The sequence below is a fragment of the Mauremys reevesii genome, linkage group 24, assembly GCF_016161935.1.
Source record: "Mauremys reevesii isolate NIE-2019 linkage group 24, ASM1616193v1, whole genome shotgun sequence".
NCBI lineage: Eukaryota > Metazoa > Chordata > Testudines > Geoemydidae > Mauremys > Mauremys reevesii.
In genome coordinates, this window is record NC_052646.1 from 5,325,652 (window position 1) to 5,340,404 (window position 14,753).

The 14,753-nt window shown below is 47.4% G+C and overlaps 1 protein-coding gene across 4 annotated transcripts in view; it reads left to right on the top strand.

The window, feature by feature from the left end:
* The window catches only part of PIAS3 (protein inhibitor of activated STAT 3), a 38,915-nt gene that overhangs the window by 19,600 nt on the left and 4,562 nt on the right, over positions 1–14,753 (top strand). For 3 of the 4 annotated variants that reach the window (XM_039513116.1, XM_039513115.1, XM_039513114.1), the window contains 10 exons: positions 366–416; positions 3,136–3,226; positions 5,273–5,407; positions 7,809–7,914; positions 8,559–8,632; positions 9,133–9,293; positions 9,662–9,798; positions 10,256–10,427; positions 12,578–12,711; positions 14,706–14,743. In XM_039513116.1, coding sequence (XP_039369050.1) covers positions 366–416; positions 3,136–3,226; positions 5,273–5,407; positions 7,809–7,914; positions 8,559–8,632; positions 9,133–9,293; positions 9,662–9,798; positions 10,256–10,427; positions 12,578–12,711; positions 14,706–14,743 — 1,099 coding nt within the window. Of the gene's footprint in view, positions 1–365; positions 417–3,135; positions 3,227–5,272; positions 5,408–7,808; positions 7,915–8,558; positions 8,633–9,132; positions 9,294–9,661; positions 9,799–9,849; positions 9,999–10,255; positions 10,428–12,577; positions 12,712–14,705; positions 14,744–14,753 lie in introns of those variants that run through there. The other variant, XM_039513117.1, reaches the window with a different exon arrangement.

The window sequence follows — 14,753 nt, forward strand, 5'->3', positions numbered from 1 at the left end:
TTTGCATTGCTGGTACTCTAGCTGGCCTGCTTTCTCCCTTTTAGCACATGAAACAGCTCTGCACTAGCAGGGGAATGGATTGGATGATCGAATAAGTCTCTTCTGATTTATTTACTTCCTCTTCTTTCTCCACCGTGTGTCTGTTCTCTCTCTTTCAGTCAGCAGTATTTTGCTGTACGCCCCTGTTTGGGGATTTGGCTGCTAGCGAGAACAGTGACCAAAAGCAGAAAGTAGCATGGGCACTTGTTTTATTAGTACTAAAAGATATAGTATTATATCATGGTTAATGAGATGTTTATAATGATGTAACTATCATTGTGCCTAATAAGCAATGCCAGCCATTTAAGAGATGTTTTCTGTTGCAGAGATCTCTTACCAGGTGCCAAATGTGACTACACTGTACAGGTACAATTAAGGTAAGAGGTAGAACATTTGTATGTCATCTTGATCTGAAAAGTGAATGATCAAATCCCTTTTCTTTGAGCCGCTGTTTTGGCTGTAACATCATAATTTTGGGGAATCGGGCCTTAGCATTCAGTTATTTGGATTTGCATATCTAAAAGCTCGGAGAATTCTGAAACCTTAGGTGCTGTATTGAGACGAAGATCTTTAGATCAACGTGGCTCATCCTGAGAAGAGGCAGCCAGGGTCAGACACTAAACCAGGCAGAGTCATCGTAAGAATCCAGGAGACTGAGTGTATGTTCTCTCTGCTCTTCCTCCTTAATGTTCCACGCTGCAGCCGACTGGCAAAATCGTCATGGACTGCCATGGGAGTTCTGCCTGATGACGATCCAATCCTGCTCTTTTAACCAGCTTTTAAGTTTCTATAGACCTGATCGGCTCCTTTTTTCTTCTTTCCTTTTTTTAAACACTTTTTAAAAGGTTTTTTCTTTCTACAGCATCATTATTAAAAGTGCAGCAGGAAGCAAAACACGTAGCTTACTTTAAAACGTGCAATATTCTGTTCACAACTCCTCCATACTGTTTCTAAACTATCTTGCATTTTTGTAAAGTGCCTGTTATTTTAAATATCCCAAAGAGCTTCACAAACGATACTTTGGAAATTGCGGCAGCCGGCTGTGGGGTGTTGACCCTGCAGTAACAAGCTAGTGAGCGATGTCCCTCTGATTAGAGGCTTTCTAACCTCCTTTTTCCTGCGCTGTTTGCTCCATTCTTGTACATGAAGAGCACTGTGAAACATACTGGCCTCTTGCTCTCTGACATGAGTTAGGGAGAAAGACTCTTGTAAATTTCATCTGTGTGACTGAGACAAGCATTGTATATTGGTGGGTAGAAATCTCACCTGTACTTAACCCACTAGAGCTGGATTATAATTTATGTATTTATTTATTTTGGCCTACCAGTCTCAACCAGCACCCCTCTTCATATTTTTAGGGGTACAATATCTTCCATTAGTGTCGAGAAAGAAGCCTTTGTACAACCTCTGTGGTGTTGGAATGCTTCTCTTCTGCCACAGAGAGAACTATTGCCTTTAGCTGGCAAACTTTAATGTTGGAGTTAGCAATGAGAATATTATCATAGGAGCCCCATCTGGGCCCAACTTTCTCAGACATGCCTCACCTTGAAAACGTCCCATGCCTCAGTACAAGAGAGAGAAGTATCCTTCTCTTTGTCTGGGCTGCAGAGACTGCAGTGGGATAGGTTAGAAAACAACAGGCACAGATTCTGACGTGGTAGTGGCAAGGATCTGCATCGGTGGGACACGCCAGGGCTTGTCCTAACAAAAAGCAGACCAGTGTCGTATTTGACTCAAGACTGTGTGGCAAGTCTCTGGTTTCAGTGTGGGGTGTGGGCTCTCTTTGGCAGTGCAGCCTAATTTGAAACAAAATAAAATGCATGATCATCTGATTCAATGGGATTAGAATTTGAACGTGATCCCATTCTGGGTTTCTCTTGCTGACATCTTTACGCCTGTTGAAGGCAATTGTAAGATATTAAGTGGTGGTGGATGAGCATTGAAAAAATATAAGGGCTGGCCTATGCTGGGAATTTACATCCTCATAGCTATGTCTCTTGGGGGTTTGAAAAATACACGCCCCTGAGAGCAGGGGGTTGGACTAGATGACCTCCTGAGGTCCCGTCCAACCCTGATATTCTATGATTATGCCGATGTAACCTCCAGTGTAGACATTGCTAGGTTGATGGAAGAATTCTTCGTCAGCCTAGCTACCTCCTCTCCGGAAGGTGGATTACCCACACTGATAGGAGAACCCCTCCCATTGGCATAGGTAGCATCTACACTGCAGCACTACAGTGACGCAATTGCAGTGGTTTAAGTGTAGACACACCCTAAGTAATAACTAATCTCTCCTCCTGCTGTAAGATTTACATTCAGATAAAGGTAATTCCATTTTAGTTCCTCAGATGGTTGTAAATTATTTTTAAATGACTTTAAATTCTGTTTCAGAGTAGCAGCCGTGTTAGTCTGTCTCAGCAAAGCTTATGCTCAAACAAATTTGTTAGTCTCTAAGGTGCCACAAGTACTCCTGTCCTTTTTTTAAAATTCTGTAGCTCCTTTCACCCGGAAGCGCCGGGTAATTTACAGATACTGCACCACTGAACGCTCCTCTCTGGGATGGAGGGCAGCAGCCATATGGCACCAAGCATGCTTCATAACAGCTGGTTGTGTGGGAATTTTAACTGTGAGAACAAGGCAAATTCAACTTTCGCTCTTACTAAAGTAGCAGACAGGGCATCTGTTTTTAAGGCCTCATCCAAAATATCCCACCCACATGGGAAACTGAATGGAGCTCCATTCAATCTGCCGTGGAAGGCTGACAGGCTTAAGACAACATGCCTTGCCTTTGAACTTGTGGTTCTGGGGAGTTTTGTTTTTTCAGACCAGATCACTGATTGTCCCCGCCTGGAACATGCATGGTGCACATTAATAATTGGTTTTAGTTGCTGTCATCTATGGAACTTGCATTTGGAACCAATAGATTTTCTGTGTGGAGTGTGTAGAATATATTTGTTGTATGTGTGACATTTTTGTGTACTCACATACAGACATTGATATGCTTGGCTTGAAAAATGTTCTCTAAAGAAAAGTTTTCGCTGCCATTTTGTGTGAATATCACCACTCATATGCCAGTTTCTCTCTCCCGCTTCTTAGGTTTTGCCTGTGTGAAACCAGCTGTCCCCAAGAAGATTATTTCCCTCCTAATTTATTTGTCAAGGTCAATGGAAAGCTCTGCCCTCTGCCTGTGAGTAAACCTTGTTCCTTGCTTATATGGGAGAGGCGGGGCCAAATTCTGCCCTCAATTATGCAACCACAACTCCCGCTATGCTTTGTGGGAGTTATGCATATATGTCAGAGATTCAAAGTTGGCTCTAAGAACCGAATGGTGCCATTAGGATGTCATACTGATCTTGTTACATGCTTGTGAACTGGTTTAGAAGGAATAACTTACCCAAACTTTTGCCTGTTCCTCTCATTGAACACTAAGCTACTTGGTTATAACTTGTACTGTGAAGGCAGAAGTGCCAGAATAGCATAAGAGAAGCTGATCCTGCAGTAATTCAACCTGGCCCAAAATGAGAATTAAAAAATTCTCACTTGAGAACCTGTACTGCGTATGAGAATTCTGGCCGAGTTCAATAGATCCAAGTGGGGATGATGAGCGCTGAGGTCAGGATTTTCAGAGGGGGAGGGTGGTTCGTTGTTTAAGCTCCCATCTTTAGATGCCTTGAATGGGTCTGATTTTCAGAAAGCCCAGAACCACTCGCTTTCTGAAAATCAGGCTCCGTTAAGGAGTTTCAGGTTTGTCCCATAAACCTCTGAACCGAGCCTTTCTGAGGTTAGTCTGTCACCACCCTAATATCCCAGTTTGTTGACCTCCATTAATATTATGGCTTGGAAGTGGCCTCTTCATAATTAAGGTCGAGTCCTTATAAAGCTTTATTTTAGTACCATTATTATTCTGGGCTTGGAAAACTCCTTTGGCCTGGAAGTTGCCAGATTTCCCCCCGCTGCAGTGCTGAAGGTCCAGTGTTCAAAGCCCTCTTGATGATGCAGAATAAGGGAATTCCAGTAACGGAATTTGGTTTTATTTTTTCCTCTTTAAAAAAAAAAACAAACAAAAAAAACCCAAAAGCTAGGAAATTACATACAAAAAGCTCCGTTAAAAGAAGATTATTTCGGTTTCAAAACCAAGCATTTGAAAGGAATGAAATGCTGCCTTTACAGTCACCTGTGAAACCTCAGTTATGTCCTGTGTGTGATTGTATTATGATAGTTATTGCTTATTGACTTACTCCCCCGGATCTCATTCAGTGTACAGAATAGACACACAGTTGTGGCAGAATTAAGGTTATGAGGGCAACCATAACTCTGGCGTTTTCTAACCTTTGAGTGCTTGACTTTGTAACTAAATGACATTCTTTTAATGAAGCGTTTTGTATGTAATAGAGAATAGAAGGTCTCTGACCTGAATAGCGTAGAATCTGAACAAGGCATCATACTCTCATTCACATAAAGGGTCTGTAGCAGCTTTGATGTCCTTCATGACTAAGCTGGAATGGGAAGCAGTGAATGTTCACTAATTTGTATTATATTGTGGTCCATTTTCTCAAACCGTGCTGGAGGTTTTACTTGTGTCTCTGTAGGGCTGTGCTCCCAAGCCCAAGAATGTCCTGGTGGTGAGAGAGACACATGGGAAGAGCAACTCTTACCCCTTAAGGCTTTTTACAGTTAACAAATGGTTACTGGGACAAGTAACCCAGGTATCTTCCTGAGGCAGACACTGACAGGGAAACATTGCTCCAGTCTTTTTGAAGACCCTGTCTTAGTGATTCCTGTTCTATCGTGTACTCTTAAATCTTATAGCACAGGTATAACGTGTGTAGTCTGAATTGCACCTTCAGCTTCCTATGCTGAGACAAGAAACACCTCTTTTTTTGTCCAAAATAAAGAACCTTGCAGAAAGCCTGCAAGAAAGCTGCAGCCAGAACTGTTTGCTTAAAAGAAAACACTTTGTGCACGTCAGCATTGGAGGAGGGCTTGGAGTTGGTTGTGAAATTAAAACGGATCATAGACTATGAAACTGGCTCCAATTCCATGTTGTATTAGCTGCGGTTAAAATTCCATTGTGTTGCCTCCGGGGTTCTGATTGTTCAGCTGTTGCGCTGGTAGGGAGGGGGACCTCAGGATAAAGCCAGCTATAAAAGAGGAGGGTTTGCAGAGCGTCGTACAGGGCATTTACCCTGTAAGGAAACTTGGTTGATCTCAAATAGCTTCCTTGCCTTTGCAGGGCTATCTGCCGCCCACTAAAAATGGTGTGGAGCCAAAGCGACCGAGCCGTCCCATCAACATCACTCCTTTGGTGCGGCTTTCGGCAACTGTTCCCAATACGATCATCGTGAATTGGTCCTCCGAGTTCGGCAGGGTACGTGACGTGAAGCACAGCAGGTGCTACGCCTTTGTAAGCCAAAGGGCGACTAGAACCGGTCGCCTCCTAGGTCTTCATAATTGTCATTGTGCTGCACACCGTAGCAACTCAGAACTGCATGGTGCCTGCAGGGAGAGAAGGCTGGACCTCCTGAAAGCATGGACTCCTACTACTTGAGCTAAGAGAGAATCTCCATTAGCTATTAACAGCAGAAGGCTTGTGACACACAGATCAGCCATTCTGATTACATCCAATAGAGGGCAGTAGTGTGGCACTATGCTAAATGTGGGAATTTTGGTAGTATATGTATTATCCCTGTGCATGCCTCAGTTTCCTTCTGGTCTTTGCATTGCTGTACACCGAGTGTAAAGGGAGGGGATGAGGTGTCTGACTCATGCAGCAGCCTGGCTGGAGACCAGTGTCATTGACAAACTGAATAAAGTACACATGTGAACAAAGGATCCTTAGAGACAATGCAAACCCCAATGGCCAGGACAGTCGCATCTCGTAACCAACAGCCAAGAAGAAGGAGATTTCCCTCTGCCTCTCCGCAGGGAAGCAGAGCAAAGGTCCCAAGCAGGGGAACAAAGTGGAAAGGTCTCAGGTGGCTGGGGTAAGAGCAGAGATAGGGTTCTGACCTGGGACTTTACTATAAGGTTCAGCTAGGTTGATCTAATTTTTAAGTGTTGACCAGGCCTGAGAGAGTGAGTCAGGATGGATTCTACAGGAGCTTGGCTGGGTGAAGTCCTGGCATTGGCCAGTCTGAACTTTTGCTTCTCTGTTACCTCAGGAGTTTCCGATTCTGTAGGCCAGGTGACTAATAAACTGTTATCTTGTTTTGAAAAGGCTCCCTGGTGTCACTGCAATAACTTCCTGAGAGCATGGCACCCTAAGGGGCCGCGCAAGTCTCCCACGGGAGTCTGGCTTGGCTGGGCTGGCTGCAGGGAGCCCCAGAGAGACACAGGGAGTGCTGGCACCCAAAGGCCCAGTTTTGGAGTCATGGAAGCCACAGGCCTGCCCCTGTAGAATTGTGGATCCTTGGGGGGCTGGCACACGAAAGGAGTCACACACAAGAGACTGGTTACAGGCTGGGGCACAGGCCAGACGCTCGATCCATGACAGCGGGTGGGAGAAGGGCAGATTCTGGATGCCAATGAGAGTATTTTGCAATAAGTGACGTGCAGCAGTAAAAACAAGCTTAGTCAAAGAAAACAGCAGAAAATCGCGTATAACCACCTCCCTAGGAAGAACATCACAGAGCTGTGCAGGGAGAGAGGTGAGCATTGGGAAGTTAAACAAGGTCCAGCTGATTGCAGGGCTGGGCAGGATGAGGAGGCCAGGAGCAGAGGTCCAGGCCTAGGCAGGATTCTGAGGGAGTCTGAGGATGGCAGAGGCAGTAGCCACAGCTTCTGCAGCAGCAGTGGACATCTGCAGGGCTCAGTTCCCCAGCTCTGGAGTTGGAGTGGCAGAAGCTAGAGCTGGATGCAAAAAGGCTCCGGATGGAGGAACCGAGGCTGGAGTTTGAGGTCCCTGCAGGGGGCATAGGTGCTAAATTATTGGTCCCATTCCAGGGAGTGGGGGAAGATGTCTACCTCCCCACCTTTGTGAAGGTTTGTGAGTTGAACCAAATTCCCCCTGCAGACTGGTTGCGTAGTGTCACTCCCTTACGGGGTTCCCAAACCACTGAGGCACATAGCCAAGTGGACTGGGCTGACGCTGGGAACTATGAACCGTTCAAGAGAGCCTTATTGCATATGTTTAACTTAACACCTGAGGCCTACGAGAAAAGGTTTCGGGGTGTGCAAAAGAACAAGGGGGTGATGTACATGGAGGTTGGCACCTTGCTAGGCAATTGTTCCCACAGTGGGGTAAAGGGGCCGGTGTCCCCACTCTGGAATCTTTGTAGGAGGAGTTCAGCGCAGTAGTGTGACGTGTCCCCTGGAGCTTGTGTGTGGTTAGCGGATTGAACACCTAGAATTCACGTCGTGCAGGCAAGTTGGCAGATCAAGTTATAGGCAGTAGGCCCAGCTGCCAAAGGGGAGTGGCTGAAAGCATGGGTCCTCTTGTGGAGGCTCCCCAAAAGTTGAATTTGGATAACTCCAAAGGGGCTGGGGGGAGGGACAGCTGATCCCAGTAGACCCCTGCTGAGGGACCCCAAAGATCTGAGGTGCAACTCCTGGAAAGGAGCCAGGCCTCCCCCTGCAGGGCTAGTGTGGGAGGGCCTGTACAGACATTAAGGAAGGTGTTATACAGGTACCAAGTGTCACTAGTAGTTGTTAAAAATCCCTTTTTACAGAACTGTACAGTCACTCCAGGCTTTGCAAACAGAGACGAGCCCTCTTCCCTAGCAGTTTGCTTTGCAGGCTAGAAGGCCTAACCTCAGTCTTTCTGTCCCTAGAACTACTCTCTGTCAGTTTACCTGGTGAAACAGCTGACTTCAGTCACACTGCTACAGAAGCTAAGAGCCAAGGGCATTCGGAACCCAGACCACTCCCGGGCCCTGAGTGAGTAGCTGCTGCTTTACGTTTTTTAACCGTTTGTTACACGATCTCTAGCTGAATAGATCTGAGTCCACAGCAAACTGGGCAAGCCCAAATTCCCATACTCCCTCTTGCAAACACACATACGCCTAAGATTACACATGCAACCAGTCCCATTTTTATGAAAAGCGTGAACTGCCCTCGAAAACAAAGATACCTGAGTTGAGGGAAGGGGGTTATACTGCGTGGCTGCTGGTAACATCATGGGACGAGCTCCACGTAAAAATTCACAAGGCTGCCCTCCTCCTTTCAAGCTCTCCTTAAAACCCCTCTGTGCTGCGATGTCTGTCCAACACTTAACAATGACTAGGCAGCTGGTGGTTGTGCTTGCTGCTTAGTGCACTGATTGTAGGCTGGCTCACCGGTAGCCTGTTCCCTTTGTCTGTCGTTTCCACCGGTTGTTTCCTGTTAAAGATAGGTTGTAAGATCTTTTTTGTTATATGCTCAAGGGAGCCCTGATTGGGGCCTCTAGGATCTAATATAATAGAAATAATGTGTTTGCTACCATAAACACTTCCTAGATAGCTAACTTCGTACTGTAAGATATATATAATCTGAAAAATATCACGAACACTTTTCATAGACCTGAGAAACTTCTTTCCTTTCAGTCAAAGAAAAATTAACAGCTGATCCCGACAGCGAGATAGCGACAACGAGCTTACGGGTTTCTCTCATGTGTCCGGTGGGTTCGATACGAGTTCTCTATGCTTCAGCATCCACTTGGTGTTTGCTTAAAAATGTCATGCGGGATGCTGCTGTTCCGGCTTTATAAAAGGTTCTCCTCCTTGGGAGTCTTATTAAACCAGCCCCTTTTCCCCATGCGTAAAAGTTGGCTGGAAATGCTGATCCAAACTTCTCAGCGTATACACCCATACGTATATAGTATTTTCTGGGCATAGCCCAAACTGTGTGATACTGACTAAGGCTGTGTAAAGTATTCCACTTTCACCAGTTAGGATGCGTGTGTGGGGTGGGAGATCCAAGGAAGTTGAACTTCCCCATCCATGGTGAAGCCTTAGTTGATGCTACATCACATCCCCCTCCCGGCATAAGTTGGCCTCTCTGGGCCCGTTCAGTGAAAGGGCCAAAATAGGACAAAATGGAACTTGTTGGTTTCTCCTGGTGCCCCGTGGAAGCGCTTTGAACCAAACCGTATTAATTTCTCCTTTCTCTGTCTTCCAGCTGGGTAAGATGAGGCTAATAGTGCCCTGCCGAGCCATTACCTGCACCCACCTCCAGTGCTTTGACGCGGCGCTCTACCTTCAGATGAACGAGAAGAAACCTACATGGACCTGCCCTGTGTGTGATAAGAAAGCCCCCTATGACAGCCTGATCATTGATGGGTAAGCTGAGTAGGTGCCTGGGTCCAACACCAGCCTGGAAACTCTTTAGGCTAAGTCCTGAATGTTGGTATGTACAGACAGTCCCGGCCTTGAACAACCTAGTCTAACACTCCCACTCTTTCCACATAGACCAGCCTGACTCCAGGTCAGTACTGGCCTGAGCTGGATTTGAACCCAGGACTTCGAAATGTAATTCTCTATATTTCATTTACCAGTCCCCTGAGCCCATCATGTCTGTACCATGAGCCTCCCTCATGTCTGTACTGTCAGCACCCAAGTGTTCAGGGCCAGGCAGGCTCCCTCCGTGGTGCGGGTCTTTTCATGGATGGCTTTTTTTCAGCGTATGCTTTTGCTCAACTGCATGACAGGTTGTTCATGGAAATCCTCAACTCGTGTACGGACTGTGATGAGATCCAGTTCATGGAAGATGGCTCCTGGTGTCCCATGAAGCCCAAGAAAGAAAACCAGGAGGTGTGCCCGACATCTGCGTACAATGGGATTGAGGGTACGGGAGCTACGGGCACCATCTCTTTAAGAATGTCTTGCTTTTCCATAGGATCTTTCTCTGGAAGGGTCCAAAAGCATTTCAGATACTTGAAATACGATCCATATGTGCGGGGCGCTGCACCACTGAAGTGCAGCCAAGAAACACGGCAGGTGTTTAACAATGCACAGCAGTGCTACATAACCACTCACAATGGGAAAGGAAGAAGAATCCCATGTCCAGTTGAAACTGCAAAGGGTAATTCTAGGTAGGCCGGAAGCAAGTACTAGAGCTGAAATGTAGTTAATACCCTGTCTGTTATAAAAAGGGACGACACTTTTTTTTTTAATGGGGCTTAATGTTATTTGAGATCCTCGGACGGAAGATGCTATAAAAGTGCAAAGCTTCTTTGTGGGGCGATGCTTTGCCTTCAGCTACCTTGGCCAACTGCAGCTTCTTGCGTCCCCTCTCTCTGCAGCCAGCTCCCTTTACACTGTGGGCTCTGACGGAAAACACTCCTTGGAGAGCAAAAAGAAAGTGGAGGTCATCGACCTCACGCTGGACAGCTCATCGGATGAAGAGGAGCCTCCTGTCAAGAAACAGTGCCCTGTCTCCACGGTGGCTATCCCGTCGGCAGTAGGGCCCAAGGGGTAGGACACGTCTTATAAACCTTTTCTGGGTTTTCCTCTTTCCTGCATGCTGCAGGTTGCACAGTAACAAGGAGAAGCAGCTTGTCCCATTCATAGAAAATGTATTGGACCAGGCCAGTGGTCTCAGCAGTCCTGTGTCCTGTCTCTGGAAGTCTATACAGGATGCTCGGGGAAAGCAAACTCTCCACCCTCTCAGTAATACACATTGCCAGTTGTATTGATACCATTGTGTAAGGGAGTGGGAGGCACATCTCAGCTTGACTCTGGGCCGTGATCAGAGTGTTCCCTGAAGCACCGGGATTGATAGCCTGTGTCACTTTCTTGGATGCTGTTTTCATTCATGTGTCTCATTCTTTTTTTAATTCACAAAGTGTGATGTCTCACTGACTCGGTGTAGCCCTCATTGTATTTGAGTTTCACGATGCCTTCGTGTTGAACTGCTGCCCACTCGGGTATAGCAGAGTGTTTGGGGAATTGTACTGATTTCAGAGGCCTGGAATACGTAGTATGGGCATGACAATACGTAGTATGGGTAGTTTATTTGCCGATTTGACTAACGGACAAACATGCAGGAGTTTGTATCAGCTTTTGTGCCTATAATTTCTGTGTAGAGCAGGACAGACCGTGCTTTTCCCTTGTCTGTTTTCCAAATGTCGGACACGATTTAAGAGAGAAATACTTTGGGCATTGTCCTCTCTCCGTGGCACATGTGTTGTGCCCCCTCCTTGGTCAGTCCTTTGTGCCCCTGGGAGGGGTGCATGCCCCACACTTTGGGAAACACTGTCTGATGGGATTGTGGCTTATATTGCTGCTTCAACAGCAGCGGGATCAGCCCCTGTATGATGAAGGGGCCCTTGTGCCTGTCACTTACAGCATGTCTACACTGGTATAAAAAAATAAATATAATTTCCCACAGCACAGAGTCTCAGAGCTCAGGTCAACTGACTGCGGATGGTGCTATGGGGCTACAAATAGCAGTGTAGCCGATCCCGCTTGGGCTGGAGCCCGGGCTCTGAGACCTATCCCCCACCCCCACCCCTTGCTGGGTGACCGAGCCTGGGCCCTACCTGAGCAGGAACATCTACGCTGCTGTATTTGACCTGATAGCACGAACCCCGCAAGTCTGAGTCAGTTGACCCCGGCTCTAAGACTTGCAGCTGTGGTGGTTGGGGGGAATGATGATGATTATTTTTGCAGTGTAGACGTACCTGTAGTCTCTCTAGCCCAGATCCACAAAGGTATTGAAATCAGTGGAAGATCCTTGGCGGATCTGGGCCTCAGTTTCTCCATCATGAAAACAAGGAGGATGATACTGACCGATGAGAGAGACTGGTAACAAGCGATGGATAAGAGCAGGGTGGTGGGATCCTTCTCTGTACAATGGGGATAAATCGCACTTCCCTACCTCACAGGGGAGTTGGGAGGATAAACACTAAAGGTTGTGAGGTGCTCAGGTACTGCCGTAACGGGGACTATATAAGCACTTACCTTAGATCGAAGTCAGATTTTTTTGTGTGTGATATTTTTATTTTAGCCGTGTATCTTTAAACAGGTGACCTCATGTTCTTTCTCTTGGTAGTAGTAATATCTGGCTTTTATATAGCGCTTTCCATCCATAGACTCCAGAGCATGCTTTCCACTAGAGGTCGGTAGCGTTATCCCCATTTGACAGATGGGGAAACAGGCACAGATTGGGGGAGTGATTTGCACTCAGCACCCAGCAGGCCAGAGACAGAGCCGAGTATAGAACCCTGGTCTCCTGAGTCTCAGTCCGGTGCTCTGCCCACTGCATGACACTGGCTCCCCTCCATGCACAAGCTGCAGGCCTGGGTAGGACAGCTGAGAACGGTTCTGGGAACATGCCGTGAACAGGATGGAGGCACCGCACAAGAGTGCGGCTAGTCACTGATCAGCTCTGACACCTGAAGCTGAGGCCTAACGCGGCTGGGCGTTCAGGTCCCATGGTGACGCTGCGTCTGTCTCATTTCCCATGGTGGGGTGGGGCCTGCTGCTTGGTGTCCAGTATTGTCTCTTGGGGTTTCTCCCTGGTGCGTCACTGTCCCTGACTTAAAGGACAGGCTGCTGGTGTGTTTCACACCCGGAGTTATGGTCGCTTTGCTCTGCCTTACTGGGTTCCTGTTCCATTTCAGGGTGTTAAATGTTGATCACCAGCCATCCTCTGTGCTTCGAAGTCCTCCCATGGCAGCTATCGGCAGCGACTATCTCTCCAGCCTCCCAATCCCCGAATACCACCCTTCCTACCAGGTGCCATCAGAGATTCAAGGTAAGGAGAGCAGCACTTTCCAAATCAGCTATTCGGGCAACTGTACCAGTTTACCAGACCAAGACCTCAGCTGTAGCCACCAGCGCCCGTGGCCTCCCAGTCAGTTATGTATGGTCTAACCCACAAAGGCACTGTCGCCCAGCCTTGCGAGGCTTGGAGCAGCCTCATGACGGTTGCAGATCAGAGCACGTATAGTTGAATGGCAGAGTTCTCTTAGCCAGGAAGCAGGAGCCTGAAGTACCAGCCCTGGTGTGAGATTTCTGCAGACCTGCAGGTGAGCTCCTTAGTGAGGCAGAATAAATTGAAAGCTGATTATTAGTAACACAGGATGGAGGAGACCTAGCCATTTGCTGGCCTAGTGGCTAATGCTTTTCATGACCAGAGACTTCCATTCCTGGTCTTGCTGCCGTGGCTGCCATAAGGGGAAATGGAGGCAGCTAGCTCCACCCTGGAAGAGTGGAGAGATTTGTGTCATTCAGTTGCAACCTCCTCAGGCCTGATCTAAGATTGCAAGGCAATAGTTCACTGCTCTAGAAAACAGTTTCCTGTCATCTGAGTCTCTCCAAGTGCTTCACCAAAAATCACTCGCCATGCCCCACTGAAAGAGATTCCAACTTTACAGATGGGGACAGAGAGAGGGAGAAAGTGACTTGCCCTGAGGTCACACAGGCAAATCAGTGGCAGAGACCCGACGAGCGGTGTTCTAATTTCCAGTCCCACACATAGACCACTGAGCATGCTCCCTCCTCCTCGGCTGGTGGAATACTTGCACGGTAACAGGTTGATGGCCTGTTAGGAAGCTTTGATAAACTAGCTGGTTCCTAGCTGTCTGGCATCAGCGCACAGGGCATGGGTGTCCATTTCGGGTTGTACAAAAAGTTTCATTTCATTCTGCTGGAATCAGAGGAGGGATCTGAACCCACGTCAGTTTCCCTCCTGGGTGAGGCCCGACTCCGGCCTAGAGAGTCACTCACTCTCTTTAGCCCAATGAATATTTAACAGTTTATGCAAAGTGGAACAGTTGCAACAGAAAAGAGTGAGCGCAGCCCACCCGAGTAGTCTGTAGCATAGTGGGTGGGGTGTTCACCAGGGAGAGGGTCAGTCTGAGCTCAGATCCCTGCTTCAGAGTCATGGTTCCATCTCCCCCATCCCAGGCAACAGTTTCGGGTTGACCGAAACTACATTTTTTGGCAACAAAAAAAACCCTCTTTGCCCAGCTCCAGCCCTGAGCTTTGTAACACAAAGGACCTAGGGTGCATTTTGCAAGAAAAATGTTGTCAACACCAGCATCTGGGCCATTCCGCATTGGGACGTTGCCTCCCTAAATTCCACTTGTGGCTTCCTTTCCTAAACATGCTTTGCACTTCCCCGTCCTCGGCTGCTCAGTAGCGTTGCTGAGCGCGGTTAAACAGCTGCTGCGTTCCACCCCCGAAATGGCTGCACTTCACTGGTGCATGATGTTAAGGATTCTTATTTAAAGTGAATCCTATAGATAGCTGGCAAATGTGCTAGTAAATTTTGCCCAGTGATGATGGGACACGCACCCACTTTAAGGTTCCCTAATGCTGCCAGACCAGTACACATGAGAATCTGGCCCCCAATGTATTTCAACACCAAGGCTGCATGATGAGTTACAGAGGGCTTTGTAGCCTGCTGGGAGTGTGCACCACAGCTCCCCCCTTTGCCAATCTAGAGAGGATCCTCGTTGTGACAACTGCAGCTACAGAGCCCTGGCTTGTTAGCTCAAGCTGTAGCAGCTTATGCTTTTCGCTCTGGACGTTCCTACTTCTCTCCCCGGTGTTGGCCAAAAAGGCAGCCATCGTAGTCCGTTACTGACCTACAGCAGTGAGGGGGATGGGCTGTAACGGTCTCTAAAGAAGCAATTAGATCCCATCCCATTAGTTGACGTTTAAAATCTAGCACAAATTGGCTCCCTCCCCCTCCCCCATAAATTTATTTACCATTAAGTTATTTTTCCCCTTTTATTTTTCTAGGTCTGGATTTGTTTACCTTCCTTCAAAGTGAAAATCAGGTAAGGTTGT